Source organism: Acomys minous, assembly GCF_964271855.1.
Source record: "Acomys minous genome assembly, chromosome: 1".
NCBI lineage: Eukaryota > Metazoa > Chordata > Mammalia > Rodentia > Muridae > Acomys > Acomys minous.
Window position 1 is genome coordinate 123,869,723 of NC_140483.1, and position 20,868 is coordinate 123,890,590.

A 20,868-nucleotide genomic window follows, 5' to 3' on the forward strand; every position below is an offset into this window, starting at 1 on the left:
TTAATTCACTGGTAAATAATTTTGTATATAGACACAAAGTAAGTTTAATTTTAGATACATTGGTATAGAATTCCAATTTAAGATTATTCTTCACACACACACACACACACACACACACTATATATATATATATATATATATATATATATATATATATATATATATATATATATACACACTCTAATATGCAGTATTGTGCCAATACAACTCAATTATAATACAAGGTTTACATACAATACTATGAAAATGCTATTGCAAGCTGTTTAGGATATTATACAAGTTAATTGTTAGTTGATCAAATCATGGGCATATCGATTACTCTATTTTTGTCACAAGAATATACATCCTAGGTGTAACAGATAGATATGATTCTATAGAAAGATAAGGTAAAATAGTTAGGTAAGGTCTTCAAAAACCTCAGAGACATACAGAATATAGCATTTAAAGACTTTTTTTATTATAGTAAAGGTACACTTACAATGAGACAGGTCAACTCCTGGCAACACTCAGCCTACCTCAAAGAAGATGATGAGCATCAAAGAACCTCCTTTTGGAGATGGCTTCAAATGTGGCAAATAAGCTACTGGGAAAAATGTCCTTGTTTCTGCCACAGACAGAAATCTACTAAAAAATGGCTAAGCTTGGATGCAGGTAGAGTCAACTGTCAAACTCTGCCAAGACAGAGTAGGCAAGTCTTCAATAGTTCCTGTCTCACAAATATATCTGTCAGATATATTGGGCTAGAAGGCTGAAGATGATGCTCCAATGTTATAGAGAGTTCTGGGTGACTGATCAGGCAGTAAACTGTCTCTGTAATTTTTTTCATTTTGGAAGCTGATAACTTGCACTTCTGGTTTGCTCAGGTGATTAAGTTTTATTCCTTCTCAAGTCTATCATGGGGTGGAAAACAGATAGTTTAGTCTTACAATTAAGCTTAGTTGGTTAGCAGTTGAAATGTTTTTAGATCTAGATAGATGTTTTAAGTTAACAGAGATGAGATATTATTGCTATTGATTTTCATTTAGAATTTTAGATGCCCCAAGATAGGAAAGATGTTTTCTTCAAGGTTGGCAAATATAAATAGCCAAAACACTATGAATGCAATATATATTCCTGATTGTTTCATGGTTCTTCGTGCTGCAAGTAGTTTATTGTATATATGTGTAATAATATAAATGTATTATTTAATAAAAAGTTTAAAAGATTTTAAAAGATATTTTGGACTGTTGTAAAAGAAGAAACTGGAAATAAAACAGAGTCAGCCATCACTGAGCTAACTGGTCTTCACTCCATTTCAATTCTGCCCTCTGCCACTCTGCGTAAGACTGCCTTTTAACTTTCTTGTAGGAGAACCCAAGTTTTGATTAGGGGCAGCTTTGAATGAATAAGCTAAGGCTGACTACAATTTCAGACCTTTCCAAGAAACAAAGATAGCAATGTAATTATAATACTATGCCACCAGTTGAAGAACGAAGGAGAGAAGTCTCTGGAAGGGAAAGGGGGCTCAGAATTGTCAGGAATGAAAATGATGACAGCATGCATGGATCCCTTTATGCTGTGATCATCTTCTGCTATTTTGTGACAAAATTAATATGGAACAAGAATTATTGTCTCAATTTTCTGAACAATAAATACATATTACTTTCATGACCAATTAGGACTTGAAATGGGTATGCCTTCTCATGTACTTGGTGTCTAATGCACATTAAATTGACTAACCACTACACAGATGTATTAAGAACCACATTCACATTCATAGCTGACTAGCTGAAATGATCAGCTTCATAAATGAATGTCATCGGTGGTATCTTAGCGGTAATAACTTTTTATAGAAAAGTAAGACTTTACTCCATAAGTAATGAGTAAAGTTATTAAATGTAACATAATAGCATGTCTCATTACTGGCAGATTGTCATGAAAAGGAATTAAGATTAAAAGGTTTCATTTATTTTCGTAAAATAGAGGAACGTTTTCACTCACTTATGCTGAGACCTCCTCCCGCAGTCTCTTCTGAGGAGCGTTTTAATTGCATTACATCACTCAACACCGGCCTGAGAGTTCATGTTCCAAGCTGTTCCTGCCCTAAACTCTTCAACTTTAAAGGAATCTGGGGAGCTGGTAAGTTCAACTAACAAAACTATACAAAATGAAAACTCTCAGATGAAGATTTGGGGCACAGGATCACTCAAGAGTTTGGAAAGAACTTTACAAGTATATTTAAGTTACTTGATCAAGTGTGGCCCAAGTTAGTAGTAATTAATGGGATTAACCTGTTAACTGTTTTAAAGATTGCTGCTGAAGTAGCAATCAGGTTGAAGTTTCTTTATAAGGCCTAACAATTCATTTAATTGTAAGATTTAAAAAAAAAAAAGCACGAACTGAGTAAATTTTAGCACTGGCAGTTAAGCAACCTTTTTTTTATCCATTACTTTCAAGTTGTCATCTCAGTATTTAGGAAGGCAAGCATGACATAATTTTACGTTCACCTGAATAAAAGCCATTTCAAGTTTATGTTTTGGGTTTTGTTTGGGTTTTCTTTATCTGTTTTTCTACAACTACTTTGGAAATCAATCTGGCTCTTTCTCAGAAAACTGGGAATAGGGCTACCTCAAGACCCAGCTATTCTACTCTTTGGAATATACACAAAAGATGCTCTACCACACAACAAGGACATATGCTCAACCGTGTTCATAGCAGCCTTATTCATAATAACCAGAACCTGGAAACAACCTAGATGTCCCTCAGTCGAAGAATGGATAAAAAAAAAAAAAACTGTGGAATACTGCTCGGCTATTAAAAACAAGGAAATCCTGAAATTTGCAGGTAAATGGATGGAACTAGAAATGATCATAATGAGTGAGTTAACCCAGACCCAGAAAGACACACATGGTGTATACTCACTTATAATTGGACACTAGCTCAACAGAGATGTCTGCTGAAACTCTTTACTTATCAAGAGATTGGGATAGAAACTTGGGCTTCCTATTGGGACTCTAGATGAGAGAAGGAAGGAAGAATGGGGAAATAGAATGATCCAGAGAGTTCTAGAAACCTACAAGAAGATCATTAAGGCTGGAGGATCAGGACCCAGGTGGGTCAGCTCAAACTACTGTACCAACCAAGGTCAATGCATGCAGTAAACCTAGAACCCATATCCAGATCTAGCCAATGGACAGCACATTCTCCACAGTTATGGAGAGCAGGGACTGACTTGGACATGAACTCTGGTGCCCCCTCTTTGACCACTTCCCCTTAGTGGGGAGAACTGGTGATATTCAGAGGAAGGGTAAGCAGGCTACCAGGAAGAGACCTGATAGGCTGTGATCTTATAGTGGGGGACAAGGTCCCCTTCTATCACAGACCTAGAGCAACAGGATAAAAGAGGGAGGGAGGGGGAAACGGGAAGATATAAGTGAGGGGATAACAAATTAGATGCAATCTAAATAAATTACTTAAATAAAAATTTAAAAAAGAATAAATACTCATTTTGAGTTTTTTGGTTTGGTTTGGGTTGTTTGTTTTTGGTTTTTTGTTTTGTTTTGTTTTTCATTTAGCATCTCCCTCTTTTGAATGCAAACTTTGTGTGAAGCAGAACATTCTGTTTGCATGACAGTAGCCAGACACCGGCATTATCAAATGGGCTTTCCAGTCACGACAAATATTTACTGTAAAGGCCAGCTCTCGCCACTTGGAAAAGCAGCCTAACCCTGGAGACTATTGGAGAGCAGCTGTTCACTGTCTTAGTTAGGATTTCTATTGTTGTGATGAGAAACAATGACCATAGCTACTCTTATAAAGAAGAACATTTAATTGGGGGCTGACCCGCCACTGTCATCATGGCAGGAAGCATGGTGGCATGCAGACAGACGTGCAGACAGACATGGTGCTGGAGAAGGCGCTGACAGCTCTACATCTGAGTTGGCAGGCAGCAGGAAGAGAGAAACATGGGGCCTGGCTTGAGCATGTGAAACTCTAAAGGCCACCCCAAATGACACTCTTCCTCCAACAAGACCATACCTATTCCCACAAAGTTAGGCCTCCTAATCCCTGTCATGAAGCACCACTCCCTAATGACCAAGTATTTAAATATATGAGCCTATGTGGGTCATTCCTGTTCAAACCACCACAATCACCAACATGGGTAATATCATTATCACCACCTCCAGGTATTTTTCACACATTTCTACACAGTAAACACAGAGAGGTACAAATAATACATGCTCTAATTGTCCATCTGGCCAGGTGCACTATAATCTCCATTTTTTTTCAATTCTAATGTTAAATATCCTAAAATGTTGTTTATAATGATTAGTTAATTCATAATGAAGATGTTGAACATATAATAGTTGTTCACTGTTGTATACTTAGTAAAAAGTGACTTTAATTTTTTATATTTTTTACATTTTTTGCTGTGATAGATATTGGGACCACACACTACGCAAGAGCTATTTCAGAGTTACATCACGCATCCACATCCTAATTTTTAATAGGGTTAAAAAAAGTCAATGTTGTTTCATAACAAAGGAAACTATTTTCCACTTTTCTCAAAAAAAAAATCTGAGATTCCCATGCTTTTTAACTCTAAGCTTATCAGGATATATAGCTAACTCCAGACTGTCAGTTTGACATGGTGATGGGCTGAGGCAGGAGGATGCAGGGAATTCAACATCAGCCTAAGCCATATAGCAATTATATGCCAGCCAGAGCTACACATAAGATCTTCTCTCAAACAAACAAAACCCAATAGCAACAACACCAATAATTCTAGATTTTGAGTTATTCTCCCATTTTGCTCTAAAACCATTATTCCATATTTGCCTAGCTTATCTTTCAGTTCACTGTCATTTCTTTGTGATATTTTCCTCATTTATAATTAGCTCTTTTCTTTTATCTGTTATGCATAATTTTACCAAAACATGATTATATGTGGATTTGTACTTTTTTAATTCTTCTAGACACTCAGTGTGTACACCATGTCTTTTTTAACTATTTGAATATTTTCTGCCACCAGCCAGAATCAAAGTGTCCAGTTTACTTTTGGATTATTATATTTTTAACCCATACTATATTCTTATGCCTTTCTGTTATTGGTTTTATACTTTATAATATACTTAGGCATATTTAACTAGTGCAAATGAATTCTAACAGCCCTTCTAACTTTTTAATAGAAATTTTATAAATGCTAAATCTTGCCCCACTTTCTTTTCTATTCATTGTTTCTTTGATGATATCCAGTGTTATCATAATGTGTGTATGTCAGAATCCCATAAAATTATCTGATTTATCTGTCACAAATACCCATGGCTCTATCCTCTACAAGTCTACAGGAGAAAATCCTTCTTTCAAGAGCTAGAGCTGTTCCTCTGTGATAGGAGGCCCTTTGCCTCCCATATGGCTTTGATCTTCAGCACTGAAAATAAGTTGAAGATAGAAAGGAGAAAGAGAAAAAAAGAGGACAGAGAGGGTCAGGGGAGAGAGAAAGAGCACCCAGGCAGAGGCAGCAGGCCTTTCCTCTTTCACATGATTAGCTTCTGATATGTAGACAGTCAATGGAACTAACTGTATAACCATCAATCAATGTGCATGCTGCCATGCAGCAAAAACAAGCCCTAAGGCTTAATTCTGTTACCTGATAGATTGTTTACTGAAAGCAAGATATCTGACTTTGGCCTTGTTATCGCAGCTGTGAAAGAGACAGTGAAAGCAAGTCACAAAGCTAGAGTGAGAATTGAAATTTCTTTCTCTCCTATTTCCATCCCCATTTGTTCTCTCAACTTGAAGCTGTTAGTATCTCAGTAAATACCATGAAGTTCTGAATATAAGTGAAATCTAAATCCTCAGAAGACCCCCACAGTGAAACAGACACACCTCTATGTATGAGTTCAGAGGAAAGAAATACCAAACAATGTTATATCTAAAATAATTGGATGAGAATTGTCTAAATTGACCACCTAGGCCTGCCTATAGTTAACTAAAATGAGTTTTTTCAAAACAGATGCCGAACTAGATATTTAATTCATGTGATAGTTTGACTGTCAATTTGCCACAAACTAGAATTACGTAAAAGGGGAAATTTAATAAAGGATTGTCTGAATTTGTTTGACCCATAGGCATAACCTATGAGGGATTTTCTGGGTTTGGGTGGTTGATATGGGAAGACCCAGCCCACTCTGGGTGACATCATCCCCTGGGCAGGAGATTATGGATTGCCAAAGAAGAAACACCCAGCTGAGCCACCATCAAGTAAGCAATCAAAGATACGTGCATTTGTTTCTCTCTGCTCTTAACTATGGATGTGGTGTGCACAGCCATCGAAGTTCCTGCCTTGACTTCCCCCTGCACGATGGATTGTAATCTGGAATTATAAGCCAAACAAGCCTCCTATCTCTTGTGTTGATTTTTGAGCAAGAGAAATGGAACTGTAACAGTGTAATAAAAGAAAAGCCAGGATAAACCTGCTCAGTGCACAGCTGTGCTTTTCAAATGTACTTCTCTGTGTGGTTCTGTCGCTGATTTTTCGCTCCCATTTCTTTTCACAGAATCCTGCCTCTGGCCAGCTCATTACAAGTTAGGAAGAAAGGCTGCAGAGTCAAGCCTCTGACACACTAATCTCATGTTTCTAGCATCCAGCAATCTTAGAAAACAATGTGCTGTTCTCAAAGCCCCCAGGTCTGTGGGGTAGCTTTTTTCTCAGTTAACCATAGCTTGCAAAATTAAGCTCAAATTTCATCTGCAATAGCCCTATATCTCATGCTGCTTTTCCCTAACTGTGTCTTCTATAGCTTACCCCATGAGTTCACAGTTCTCAGGGAGCTAATTATTTCTACCATTTCACCTTTGCTTGGGCAGTTGCCCACTGTTCCATCACGAATGCCTCCTTGTTCATCAACGCACATTTTCAAGTAGTGCATACTATGCTGAGTTTAATCTTTATTATTGTATTAATTCTCCCTGTCCCAAAGACAAACACTATGCTGGGCTGCCAAAGTTGAAAGAGCAACTTCAGTTGAGATGCCATCTCTTCATAAAACCCATGCACTATCCGTTTACTTATAACAAGAATGTAACCAACCTGTCTCTCCTTTCTTAACCATTTACTATACAATGAATGCCCTTACCTACTATGCTAAGGAGTATCTGCATGGCCTCTTGAATCCTTCGCCACAGCCCTGTGAGACAGGAGCTATTATTATTGCCTCTAAACAGGTAAGGAAGCATCGCCTTAAACAGGAAATTAAGATGACATAGGCAGTAAGTTTTGTGGCTCACCATCAAAACTAGAGTTTCTGATGTTCCTGGGACTAAGTGATTTCTTTTCGGACCAGGATTCTACATTCCCTACAGCAGATGGACTACTATACATAGCTGGAATATTATAGGGAAAAGTGAATTTGAGTAGATGAATAAATGACAGCAGAAGGCTCTTCAACACGATTGTCTTAAAGACAGTCGCATAAGTGAGGACTGGGCAGGCTGGGCTGGCTAGTTCATCCTTTCAGGTTGAGCGCAAGGAATGACACACCCAAGTTCCTCCCTCTGGTCTCCAGTTGGAAAACTTTGAGAACTTGGCAAAGTTACTGAACTTTTTTTAACGTAGGATTTCTCGTCAGTGTCCTGGGGTGTTTTAGACATTAACTGTGGTATTCCAGGTGACAGCACAGAGTTGGCTGTGGTTATTTTTATTAGCTGGCAATTTCTTCAAGAAAGACTTGAAATGAAACTAGCAGTTCATCGAATGATTTTGTGAAGGAGTCTGTCCAAGTTTTAAAAAAAAAAATGAACATGGCAAGTTGTCCCAGGTGTTCTGAACATAGCCAGAAAAAAGCAAGCTGTTTTGGCAATTTTCGCTAAGAAATTTGGCAAGTTTTACTCTTTATAGTTCCTTTGACTGTAGTGATCCATTCCAGACGATACTGTGAACTCTTTCAAATAGGTTATGCATGTGATCAGGATATTACTCCCATCTCAAGCAACAGGACACATTTGTATCTTCATTTTCCTAATGATGATCTTTTTTTCTCTTTGTATTTAGCATCAGGCTGCTGTGGGCCTTTCTTTCTTTTCTAGCAATTACTTATATGTTCTTTTCTTGCGTACACAGTTAGCACCAGGGTTAGAATGTTTTCAAAATCATGAGACTATCCCTCATACGCAGCAACTCAGACATATTTCTCTCAATATACTTTGATGTAAGTTCATTAATAATAATAAAAAGAATAGGAGGAATTAGGGTTGAAACCCAACCTTTTTGATTCAGTAAAAATAAAATATGTACTGGGCCCTGTGCTACTCAGTTCCTGTATCATACTAAACAGAGAAAAACAGCATTACTCTGCTGCGCTTAGGTGTAGTGGCAGAAACAGTTAGCAAAAATCAAGTAAATAGATCATTTCAAGTTCTGCTAAGAGCCCTGAAGACTCTAAAACTTTCTAGTATAAACACTGACTTAACCAAAACAAACTGTAATGGATGTTACCACTTCACAGATTTTTTTTTTTTTTTTTTTTTTTTTTTTTTTTGGGTAGGCAAAGATGTTTTACAGCATTAGGGCACAACAGACATGTAAACAAACGGAGGATGTGGTCTCTGATTAACCATTTCCTTCCATTTGTTTTTCTTAAGCACAAGTGGATATGCCTAGTACAAGTGGAATTTGTTTACAGATGAACCAAAAGGAAAAAATATTATTCAATTTGCTCCAAAGTACTCCCCAAAAGCTCTTTTGAACGCCTTGTAGAAATGCTCATGATAATGGCATTATGGGTTTCTTAGGAGCAATTTATGTAAGGAAGGACATCCTCTTGCATTATGTGTCTTCTAGTCCCAATTAATCCAGTCAACATAGCTCCACAGGCTTGGCCAGGGACTAAATACTTCCTCAGCGGTGTGTCTGTGAGATGGTCATCTGGGTAATCCCAGGTCCAAATTGACGACTAACAGTAAAAGGGCAATAGGAGTGGAGTAGAACAGAATACTCCAGAATCAGAAAAGAAGAAGGAGGAGGAGGAGGAAGAGGAGGAGGAGAAGGAGGAGGAGGAGGAAGAGGAGGAAGAGGAGGAGGAAAACAAAACAAACCTGTCCCCTGCTAGTAACTTGACATTGGAGCCCCTGGCTTCCTGGTCCCCAAGACAATTAAATTCTGTTGTTTAAAGTCCCAACACACTAAGCTTCCGTCTGCAAGCAGAGAAAAGTATCATTAATAGTGTCAGGGGTTGGCTCTCTCCCATGGGATGGGTCTCAAATTGGGCCAGTCATTGGTTGACCAGTCTCTCCATCTCTGCTCCATCTTTATGCCTGTGTATCTTATGGCAGGACAAATTTTAGGTCGAAGGTTTTGTGTGTGGGTTATTGTCCCTCTCTCTCCACTGGAAGTCCTGCCTGGCTACAGGAAGGAGCCACATCAGGCTCCATATCTCCTACTGCTAAGAGTCTCAGCCATGGTCACCCTTATAGACTCCTGGGAGCCCCCCTCCCCCAACTCCAGGTCTCCAGCTAGTTCCAGAGATGCCACCCAACTACTTTCCGCTCTCTCTACCAGCCACACACCTGCTCCCCCCACCCCCTCTCCCACCTAGTTTCCTCCCACCATACACCTCTGATGTCTACTTTATTTCCCCTTCTGAATGAGATTCAAGCATCATCCCCTGGGGCCTCCTTGTTTCTTAGCTTCTTTGGGTATGTAGATTGTAGCATGATTATCTTGTACTTCATATTAATATCCACTTATAAGTGAGTACATACCATGTGTGCCTTTCTGGGTCTGGGTTACCTAACTCAGGATGATATTTCCTAATTCCATTAATGTGCCCGTAAATTTCATAATGTCTTGGTTTTTAATAGCTGGGTAGTATTCCACTGTGTAAATGTACAGCATTTTCTTTATCTATTCTTTGGTTGAGTGACAATTAGGTTGTTTTCAGTTTCTGGCTATTATGAATAATGCTACCTATGTCCTGACATAAGATATGCAGGCAAAAAGATGGAACAGGGATTGAGAGACTGGCCAACCAATGACTGGCCCAACTTGAGACCCACTCCATGGGAGAAAGGCAACCCCTGACACTATTAAGCAAGTATCCTTGTGGTATAATGAAGCATCCTTTGGGTATATGCCTAGGAGGTGCATAGCTGGGTCTTGAGATAGAACTATTTCCAATAAAGAGAAAGCACCAAATTGATTTCCAAAGTAGTTGTACAACTTTGCACTAGCACCAGTAATGGATGAGTGTTCCCTTTGCTGCACATCCACACCAGCTGTGATGTCACTGGAGTTTTTGATCTTAGCCAATCTGACTGGTATAAAATGGAATCTCAGAGTTGTTTTGCTTTGCCTTTCCCTGATGACGATCCTTTGAAAGGCTTCATCAAGCAGCTAATGAAAATGGATGCATAGATCCACAGTCAAACATTAGGTGGAGTTTGGAGAGTCTTGTGGAAAAGTTAGGGGAAGGATTGAGGGAGCCAGGTGAGACAAGGACACCACAAGAAGACATGCAGAGTCAACTAACCTGGGCTCATGGGGGCTCATATAGACTGAACCACCAACAAAGAGCATGCATGAGCTGTAACTAGGTCCCCTATACATACATAACAGATGTGAAGTTTGGTCATCATGTGGGTCCCTTAACAGTTGGAGCAAGGAGCTGTCTCTGACTCTGTTGCCTGCCTTTGGATCCTTTTCCCCTGGGTGGGCTGCCTTTCCTGGCCTCAGTGGGAAAGGATGTACTAATCCTGCTGAGACTTGAGGTCCCTTGGTAGGTTGATACCCACAGGAGCCTCCCCTTCTCTGAGGAAAAAAGGAGGGAGAACCCAGGGGAGGGGAGATGTGAGGATGGGATTGGGAGGAGAGGAAGGAATTGGGATGTAAAGTAAATAAATAAATTAGTTAACTAAGAAAAAAGTCCAAACAAACTGACGTATTACTCTTTTATGTCATAATATGACATGATTAATAGGTACATGAGTATTCATTTGGTTTGAGGGTTTGGTTTGATTTGGTCTGCCCCTTTCACCAGGTGATCATCTACAGAATACCAGGGAATGCATCTGCCATCTATTATCATCAAGTCCTATACTCTGTCGTCCCGTGAATGGCCAACTGCTTACTAATACCAGACAAGAAATTATAGTGTCAAGATCAAATGCTGGGTAGGCTAGAACATATGTAGGAAATCTGAGGTTCCCCAGGCACTGTCCATTCCACACTTTGTTCTCTTGACATGTGAGCTACAAATGCTTTAATAATTTTAAGTGGTTGAAAAAAAGAAGAAGAAATAAATTTCACAACCTGAGAACATTATGTGAAATTTAAATGTAAGGGTCAAACTCATTTACATAATGAGGACAGATGCCCACCTGGTACAAGACAGCTACATAGTTGTGATAGAGACTGCATTGCCTAACTCAAGTGTTATTTGATTATCTAAGGTGAAAGACGTCTTCTGAACACTAGTGGACAACTTGCTTCACAAGCTATGTGATCTGCCCAGGGAAAGTGCCACATGTGACATGGGCCAGGTACGGAGGTGTTGGAAGAGAATTCTAAGTGCTTGTGAAAACACCCCAAGAAAACAAGACAGCAGTCTTGTGACCTTGTGACCTCAGTTTCTTCAAAACACAGAAATGTTGTTCTTGGAATGTGTGTTTATGCTTCTCCCAGGTGTAGTGAATTGGAGTGAGTTTACTTGAGATTAATCATTACTGCTTGCTGTTGTTATCCAATTAAATGTTTAAACTACACATTAAATGCCTCTGGGGAAAAATATGCTTTTTCAGCATGCACATTGTCCTGTGACTGTACATAGCTTGAACTCATGAGAACTTCACCCAAGTGACCCTCAGAGTATAAAGTGTCCAATGCTCTGAATAAAGCTGGCTATTGCAAGAGACTTTAGTCCATCTCATTTATCAGCTCCATTCTCCCAGATGCTGGGGCCTCTAGTTAAGATTTCTTAAATTTCTACTGAAAGTAAACTGAGCTAGTGAATTTTCAACCTATGCATCCCACCTGATGAACAGCAGCAGGTATGTGCCGCCATGCCCACTTGTATGTATTACAATAAAGACTTTAAATTCAAATAACATTAGGGATGATGATTGATTATAACACAGTTATCTGAATTTGCTTATCATAAATGCTATCAAAGAAGTCTATCCTTGGGTACAACTATCATTAGTAAGGACAAAATATGAACCCTTATGCTCATATTCAGACAAATGGCACACAATTTACCTTCCATGGAGGGAAGAACTGAACACATTCCAGCCACTCAGATAAAAAAGGTTTTCTACAGATTGCACATTTTTTTGCCTTGGAGATTGTGTCTTTGGTTTCTGGATAGTTCTCTATGTCATTCAAAATCAAAGGGTTGTTTTCTTCTAACTGAAGGAGGACAAATCTTGCTGCTATTTCCTAAATTTAAAAAAAAGCATTTTTAAAATTAACTCAAACTTACATATTACATTAATTCCTATTTCATTAGCTCAAAAACCATGTCTAATTAATTATTATTTATTAATATACTATTCTACAACATATAAAATGGCATATTGCATGTGGCTGCCATTGCAAAAAGAATGTCTTTCACAAATATAAGAAGTGTGGGTCCCTTCTACAATATTTATGTCTCTTACGTACAGAACTCCAAGAGATAATAAATTTACATTATCTGTTTAATAAAATTAGATGTAATTTTTGTGTCTTTCATTACAATAGGCAGGAACTGCAAAACCATTCAAGCTGGAGTCAAAAAGATCCAGTCATATCGGTAGGCTCTGAGTTCTGACTATCTCACAGTCTGGTCAAACCTGCATCAGTTAAGGAGCACTAGTGTCTGTAAGCTAACTCCTACTTGCAGTCCTTGTTAAGCTTGGCCATACTAACGTGCAAAAAACTTGACTTCATCCAAAAACAGTACCAAATACTAAAAAAGTAATAAGGAAAGAGAAGTTGCCTCTCACCAGTACCGTCAACATCATCAAATTAAAGTAAAACACAGCATATGATATATCAACTTTAATCTTCACTGACCTAGCAAAGGAAACAAGCATTTGCCTCACTCCCCAGATGTACCCCAAGCCAGTATGTCAGCATAGCATAAACAATGCTTGTGTTTATGAAGCAATGGGTGTTTATATAACATAGAAATCCTGTACCAATATTACACAAATACTGCTTGAAATTTAAACAGTGTATGAGGACAGTTTATTTGGGACATAGTTTCTTGACCCAAATGAAGGGTTTTCTAATAGTCCATATCAAGCTCTGTTAGTCATTATTGGAAATCTATACATATCAATCCTAATTCGTGCTAATTGAAGTCTTTACAAGTATCAAGAACAGAGAATTCCTATCAACTTTTGTGGGCCACTCTTCACCACACCTATGCTTCCCAGTGGAGGACCACCATCGCATAGCAGAGCTCCCTGGCCTTGTGCTCCCTGTGTGACTGATCCTCCACCAGCATAGCCCTCTGGGTGGGACATGGCCAAGGTCAACAGAGAGCAGGAATCTGACAGCATGAATCCTATCGTGATTCCACCCATCAGAGGCTTAGTGCCACTTTTTCTCTGCCTGCTTCTGCAGAGCATAGTTTGTGATCAAAATCAAATGCTTATTTTACAGGTACATCATTAGCTAGTTAGACAAACTGGACGCCTAGCTCTAGTATGCAGGAAATTCATGGACAAGGACTCACTTTCCAACCAGAAACAAGAATTTTCAGGGATACACAGACCTATAAATCGAGTGTCATATGGATTACTTTTACTATTCATAACTTCTGGAGCAAAATATGTTTGTTGGTTTCAATATAATGTTTGAATATTAATATATCTGTAATTATTTATATTTTCCTTGAAGCCAACACATTACTTAGAAGAATAATGTATGTTGTTGAAATGTAATGTTTTTACTTGGAAATGTGGATATGACCAATAGTATCATTTAGGACACTTCTTAGAAACACACTTTGTAAACTTTCAAAAACTATACTATTTAGTTATGACACCATTCCAGTGTTATTTTAAATTTAAGAAATCTTTCAGAGATATTTTATTTTGAATCACTTATATGCTATAAGTTTCTAATTCACTGTAAATTGAATGTAACTTCATGTGCATTCTTAAATGTTCTTACATGTGATCATTTGAATTATATTATACATCCACAAATTACATCTATGTAAATATAAAGTTATAAAGCACTTGGAAATGACCGTGTAATGAGCTGCTACTGATTGGACAGGAGGCAGGACACACAGCATCATAAGGCAGGGCTCTGGCCCATCATGTGAAGGGTTTCACACACTGGTTCAATAACGTATTGGCTGTGTGGCCTTGTTTGGACAAGTTCTTAATTTATCTGGTCCCAAATACATCTTGTGTAGAATTAGAGTTTTCTAGTACTATGAGAGACTTTACAGAGGTGACATAATATGAGCAAAGTGTCTGGCCTGTACCTTATTACCAGCATCAAATAATAGTTAATAAATTTCTGAGGTGAGGAAGGTTCTTAAGACATTTTGTTGGTACTGCCAGCACACTCCCACTGTGAGTAGAGGTAAACCCTCACTTCACTTTTAATGTTAACATAGAGTCTCACTAGTCAATCAAGCCATCTTAGAAGTCACTTCCTACCTCAGACAGGCCTTGGATTTGTGATGCTTCTGCCTCAGCCTTCCATGTAGCTAGAAGTACAGACCTAAGCAACCAAGTATATACTCTAGAAATTCTCTATGGAGGCAGAGACAGTTTCAAAGCCCTTTGCAACCTAAAGGAGTTTAACTGTTAACCAACAATGTTAACCAAATGTCTACTATAAATGACTGAGTCACCATTCTGATCAAAATTCATAGAAATACTTTTAAAACCACTCAAAACATTTATATATTATAGGCAAAACTAGTCATTTATGCTATATGTCCAAGCTACATATCAATCAATGCAATATACATTGTTAACATATAGACATAATTAACTCTGTGCTCCTGGACCTTACATATTTGAAAATTAAAAGAAAGAAATGTTGTTCTAACATTCTTAGAGTTCTCTGAAATAAAGCTACTACATCAGATTAAATATTCATCTAGCCTCCTCCACAATCAAAAGACAATCAGCCTACCCTTCTGTATCCTCTCCCTTAGCAACACTACAGTGTGGGATCTGGGGTCCAACTGTAGAAGTCTGTATCAACACCCAAACCCCAACACTATCTTCATGATTGTGAACAGTTAGTTAGTCTCCCTGGGGCTTAGTTCCTTTATCTATAAAAGGGCACACAATAAAGATACCTACATCTTGATGGTTATCAAACTACTACTTTGTTCATAAGCACAGTACCTGTCCACAGAAACCTTAAAATAAGTAGCTAGAATCATTACTCTGCTATGCTTGGTGCAGGAGAAAAAAGAACAAGTTATGGAAGCTTAAATGAAATATGACAGTTTTACACAATTATTTTAATCAATTTAATTTTCAGATACAAATCTTCCATACAAAACAGGAAATATTACTGGTTTTGAAAATAATCTCTAGAAAGGAATTTGAAAAAAGCTAATCTTCAAAAAAGGCAGTTCTTTTACTCTGCAATTTTATTCATCAAAATAATATGGTCAGTTTAGCCTCGTTTGTAAAGATGAAAAGGGGGAAATATTAATGATCTAAACACCTAACAGTGAGAAAATACATTTTTTATTATGATGTAACTGAATAGCATACACTCATCTAAAATGATTTTAATCTGATTATAAAGACAGTCACAATAACTGGTGTAAAATCCTGAGTCTCTAAGTAGCATATAACGTATTAAATCATCTTACAGTACATTCAACATGCACAAGAGAACAATTTTAATTTCTATCTGAAGCAATCTTGTATGTTCAGCCTTAGGCTTGAACAAATCTGGCAAATCAAAATTCATGATAGAGAATCATGCTCAACTGTGGGAGTGAGGACTGGACGTGGTGAATTCCAGATCATATCCATGCACTCATTAGGACGGGAGACAAGTGAGAATGAAACAGAAGCAAGAAAGACCCCACTAGCAGAGAAAAACATAATACCCAGGAGGCTTAAATAAAAGCAAATTCCTTTTTTCTTTTCATCCAACAAAAATTTTCCAGTTCTCTGCATTGAGTCAGCCTGGAAATCTGACAGGTTACCCTGGATTCTGTGAGCAACTCAAAACAATTACGTGGAGGATCCACACTCTTTATGGACGAGTGTTACGCATCTGCTGACTTGTCAGGAATGCTTTACATCTTAACCCATGGGTTTAGTGTGGAGGTCCGTGCTTATGAGCTAACCCTTCACCCGTAGAGTCCAGATGTCTTTAGGTTGGTTAGCAGAAATTGGCCGCTTCACGAAAAGTGGGTTTCCCTCACAGTAGAACTCTCTCAGCTTTAGATTCTGAAACTGAAAAGAAAGTCTTTATTACAAATAAACTTTACTTGTAAAGGCTCATTATAATTTAGTGTGTTCCTTCTATACTAATATTCTAAGAATAGGAGATATTCTATCTGTAAGAGAAATTAAGAGTTTTAACTGGTGTGAACGGGCACGACCTTAGAAGGCATTAGTCATATCTCCCATATTGAATAGCTAAGGAAACCTGCTTATGGTCACAGAAAGAGTCAATAACAGAATAAAACCTACTAAATCAAATTCTGGAAACATTTGTAAATGTGTGTTAGAAAACCAAGCATGATTTAAAAAAGAAACAATTCTAAAACATGCCATACTAAAAATATTAACTATTAGCCAGGCACAATGGTGCACACTTGTAATCCCTGCATTCAGGGAGGCAGAGGCAGATGGATCTCTGTGAGTTCAAGTCCAGCCTGGTCTACAAAGTAAGTCCAGAACAGCCAAGGCTACACAGAGAAACCTCATCTCAAAAAACAAACAAACAAACAAAAAATAACTATTGTCTTAAAATCTATTTTTCCTTAGTGAAGACAAGAGAAATAGAGAAACCTAAAGATCTCATTATAAACTGTTATGAACAAGAAACGCCTGTGGCTCAGTAGTGCAGTGATTGCCCAGCATGTGCAAGACCCTGGCACTGAGTCTCAGCACTGCAAAATGAGGCGTAAAGCTGTGGAGAAATGCTAAGCTCACAGGGATACTTAGTCTATAAAGCAAATCCAAATCCTCCTGGAACCTACTACTTAAATAGAAAAAGTAAAAATACCTTTGTGGTCATATTATAGTTAGGGTGTCTTTTCTAGCACCTATAATGTAAGGAGCTACTTCTCAAAGACAAACTTGTTAGCAAAAAAACAAAAAACAAAAAAACAAAAACCAGGAAAAGAAGAGGATATGCTCAGAGGCATGCTAGTAAATAGAAAGGCAAAGTGGGAAGAGAAGAAGAGAAGGGGTGCTGAGCTGGGTGGAGGGGAGGGGAAGGGAGGGAAGGAGCGGGGAGGGTGCATGATTAATAGTGCGTGTTGATTCAGAAGCATAAACACCCCTGCCATGGCCGATTCAATTCACTGAACTGTAGAGTTGGAAAGACATGAAAAATCAACTCTCATGAGCCAGGGTAAGCTGGATCAGTCACAGCCCCGCGTTTCGTGAAATTTATGGAAGAACTAAAGATTTATGTAATTTCACCCACGGGTTTGAAATATAGCAATGATTATTCAAATTTTAAAAAATAACTGACTTAATACATCTTTCTGGGGAATTGTGTTATTAAATTTTAGATGTTACAGCAAAGCTTATATAACATATATATGGTTGTTTTTTTTTTTTAAATGAAGAACTCAAGGCTTCTTACTATCATACCTAATCCTGGCCAAACAACAGATACTGCAACTTTCTTGACTCAGTTTCAAGCATTCTACATGGCAAGGGATCTACTTTGAAAGTTAGAGCCAACGAACTTTGGGTGTTGGGTGTGTGATAATGAAAAAGAGAATGTACTGAGCCTAATTTTCTACACAACTATTTTTTTGTATTTCTTTTTGTCCTAGTAAATAGCAATGCATAACTGTACCTAAGTTCATTTTCATCTTAAAATAGGAGATGGGGAGAAGGCTCTGGAGGCAAGCACTTGCCATACAGCTAGGAGGACCTGAGTTTTGATTCTCAGCACCCACAAAGAGTATGAGCAGAAGTATACATCTGTAATCTTTGAGCAGGGAAATCAGAGATGGGAAAATCCCTGGATCTCTCAGAGCAACCAGTCTAGTTTGAGCTGGTGAACTCCAGGTTCAGTGAGAGATCTTCCTTAGAAAGATAAACTGGAGAGGAGTGGAGAACGCCCACTGTTGACCTCTGGCTTTCATGGGCACACGTACATATGTGTATAATACAAATACACGTGAAAAAACCTGATTCAAACATGAACGTATCTGCCAATATCACTAATATATGTATATACTTTGCATTTATGTCCACGGTTCAAGGGCTATATACTTGCTTCTGTCTTGTCACTCTACTTCTATCAAAAGTGATAACAGGCTCTTCAAACTTGTGATCCCATTATGGATTACAGATCAACGACTCAAGCGCTCCTCCTGCCTCTGCCTCTCACATTCTGGGATTAAACATGTGCCCCACCATGCCTCCATAGGAAAGTTATCTTAATGGAGAGAAAATTTAATAGCACATGTCTTGCAGAAGGAAAGTTTTATTAACCTAGAGTCACATGATCTCTCACTTTACATTAAATATTCTTCAAAATAAACTCAAGAGCCTTTTTATTTATGCATTATTAGGCATCCTCCACCTAGCTTCTTCAGAGAACTAAGTTTTGGCTGCCATAGTTACTCCACTAGGAAAATCAGCTGCAATTTGTTGTGTTATCAAGATTTACTATAGCTTCTCTCAGGTATTTAAGTTTTATCCCTTCTCAAGGCTCTGATGGGTTCGAAGACCACATAGTTTAGTCTTTCAATTATGCTTAGTAGGTTAGGGGTTAAGTCGTTTTTAGATCAAGACAGATGTTTTGAGTTAATAGAGATTAGATATGATAGATATTCATCTCCATTCAGAAATTTAGACCCAACAAGATAGGAAAGACGTTTACTTCAAGTTTGTCAAATGCAAATGGCCAAATCACTATAAAGGTAACATTTATATAATTCCTGATTGTCTCGTGGTTCTTCCTGCTGTATGTGGTTTATTTTACTCAGGTGTAATAATACAAATGTATATGTTAAAAATAAACTTATAAAAATGTTTTTAATTTACTGTAGTTTCTCAATGTCTCAGGGTGTGCCTATTCAGACCACCAGTATTTTAAGTTCAGTAAACGTTGAGACAATTTTTCACTCTTTCCCAAGCCATGTCTGGATTTGGTCACATCTTTTAACACAACAGAGAATGTGGGGCAAGTGAACTGTGTGACTTGGGGAACTGGCCAGGAACAAGAGTGATGGGGAGAAGTGTCCAAACACTGAAAATCTCATCTTGAGACCAGCAAGATAAGGATCATTCCCTCCCTCTTCTGAACCTGCATGTCCTGGTGCACATAGTCCTGCAACCCCACCTCCACCAACCCGTGAGGTAGTAACCTAGCCTGGTTGCCAGGTTTCAGGTTAAAACTTCCTATTTCCTTATAAGGACAAGTCCAGCTAGCCCCTGGGTTCCTCTCTGTGCAAACAGAGCATTCATCTGCACCAGCAGCAGCCAATGATGTCCACTCACCTGAAAACCCCTTCCCACTTCCCCAAGGCTCATATAGCCCTTATTCCCTGAAGCAAAGAGAACTGTATCACTGGACGAGTTGTGTCACTGGAAGAGCTGTATCACTGGAAGGGCTGTTACAGAGAAGGCTTTCTCCACTCCAGGCACTCACTGCCAATTGAGATCCTGCTAACCCGTGGCCCAGCTAAGCATCATTTCTTAGAGTCTAGCATCTGTGTGCATCGGTGCCTGGATGCCCTGAAGTGCAGAAGCAGGCCCCAGGCTCAGGAATGACAAGGGAATGTTCAGCAGACAAGTAGTCAGAAAAGGTCAAAGATGCTGCTAAACGTTCTACAGTACACTACAGCTCTGGACAAGGAACTACCAAGCCAAATGTCTATAGTGCTCAATTTATCAATCCAATTTAAAGACATAAGAACAAAAAATGTCACAGACCTATCTGGTCTGGAGACTCAATAGGCTCGGAAGGGAAGCGATGGTAAAATGCAAATCAGGATTTTCACATTTTTAATAAGAAACTTTGAGCCTGGAGGGATGGCCCAGGAGTTACAAGCATGTATTTTGCAGGAAACTTAAGTTCAGTTGCCAGCACTGATGTCAGGCAGCTCGCAACCCCATTTAGCTTGAGCCCCAGGCATCTGACATGTTCTCCTGGACAATAAACACCTGAACTCAGCTGTACACTAGCACACATAAACACGCATACATATGCATAGTTTAAAAGAATAAATATGAGATCTGTGGCTGCTAAGGGGAATGGCTCTATGTATGCGTGGGGACCTAACTTTGGATCTGTAGCTCCCATATAAACACCAGGATGGCACTACGCACCTCTAATCCCAGTGCAGAGATAGGCAGCTCTCTCAAGATGACTGGCCAGCCAGCCTAGATTGATGAGCTCTAGGTTCAGTGACAGACCCTGTCTCAAAAAATAAGGTGAGAACGGTTAAGAAAGGCACCCAATGCTGACCTCAGGCCCCTACACACACCTTCACATATGTGTGTTCACAGAGATGTGCACTCAATGACATGAACACACACATTCTCCATACACACACACCCTCCCAAAATGCACCTATGGAGAAAATAAAGGACTATATCAAAAGATGGGAAAGAAAAGATCAGAAGAACCCAGGATGGTTGTTGAATGTTGTTATCTTCTCTTATGTTTTGTGGTCAGATGGCAGGAGGGGTAACAGTGTCCATAAATATTTG

At 38.7% G+C, this 20,868-nt stretch overlaps 1 protein-coding gene across 2 annotated transcripts in view; it reads right to left on the minus strand.

Annotated features, from left to right (window-relative positions):
* LRRC69 (leucine rich repeat containing 69) overlaps nucleotides 1-20,868 on the minus strand; it is a 114,328-nt gene that overhangs the window by 19,189 nt on the left and 74,271 nt on the right. For both annotated transcript variants that reach the window (XM_084759821.1, XM_084759820.1), the window contains 2 exons: nucleotides 16,312-16,413; nucleotides 12,233-12,412 (listed from right to left, as the gene is read on the minus strand). In XM_084759821.1, coding sequence (XP_084615947.1) covers nucleotides 12,233-12,412; nucleotides 16,312-16,413 — 282 coding nt within the window. The remainder of the gene's footprint in view (nucleotides 1-12,232; nucleotides 12,413-16,311; nucleotides 16,414-20,868) is intronic.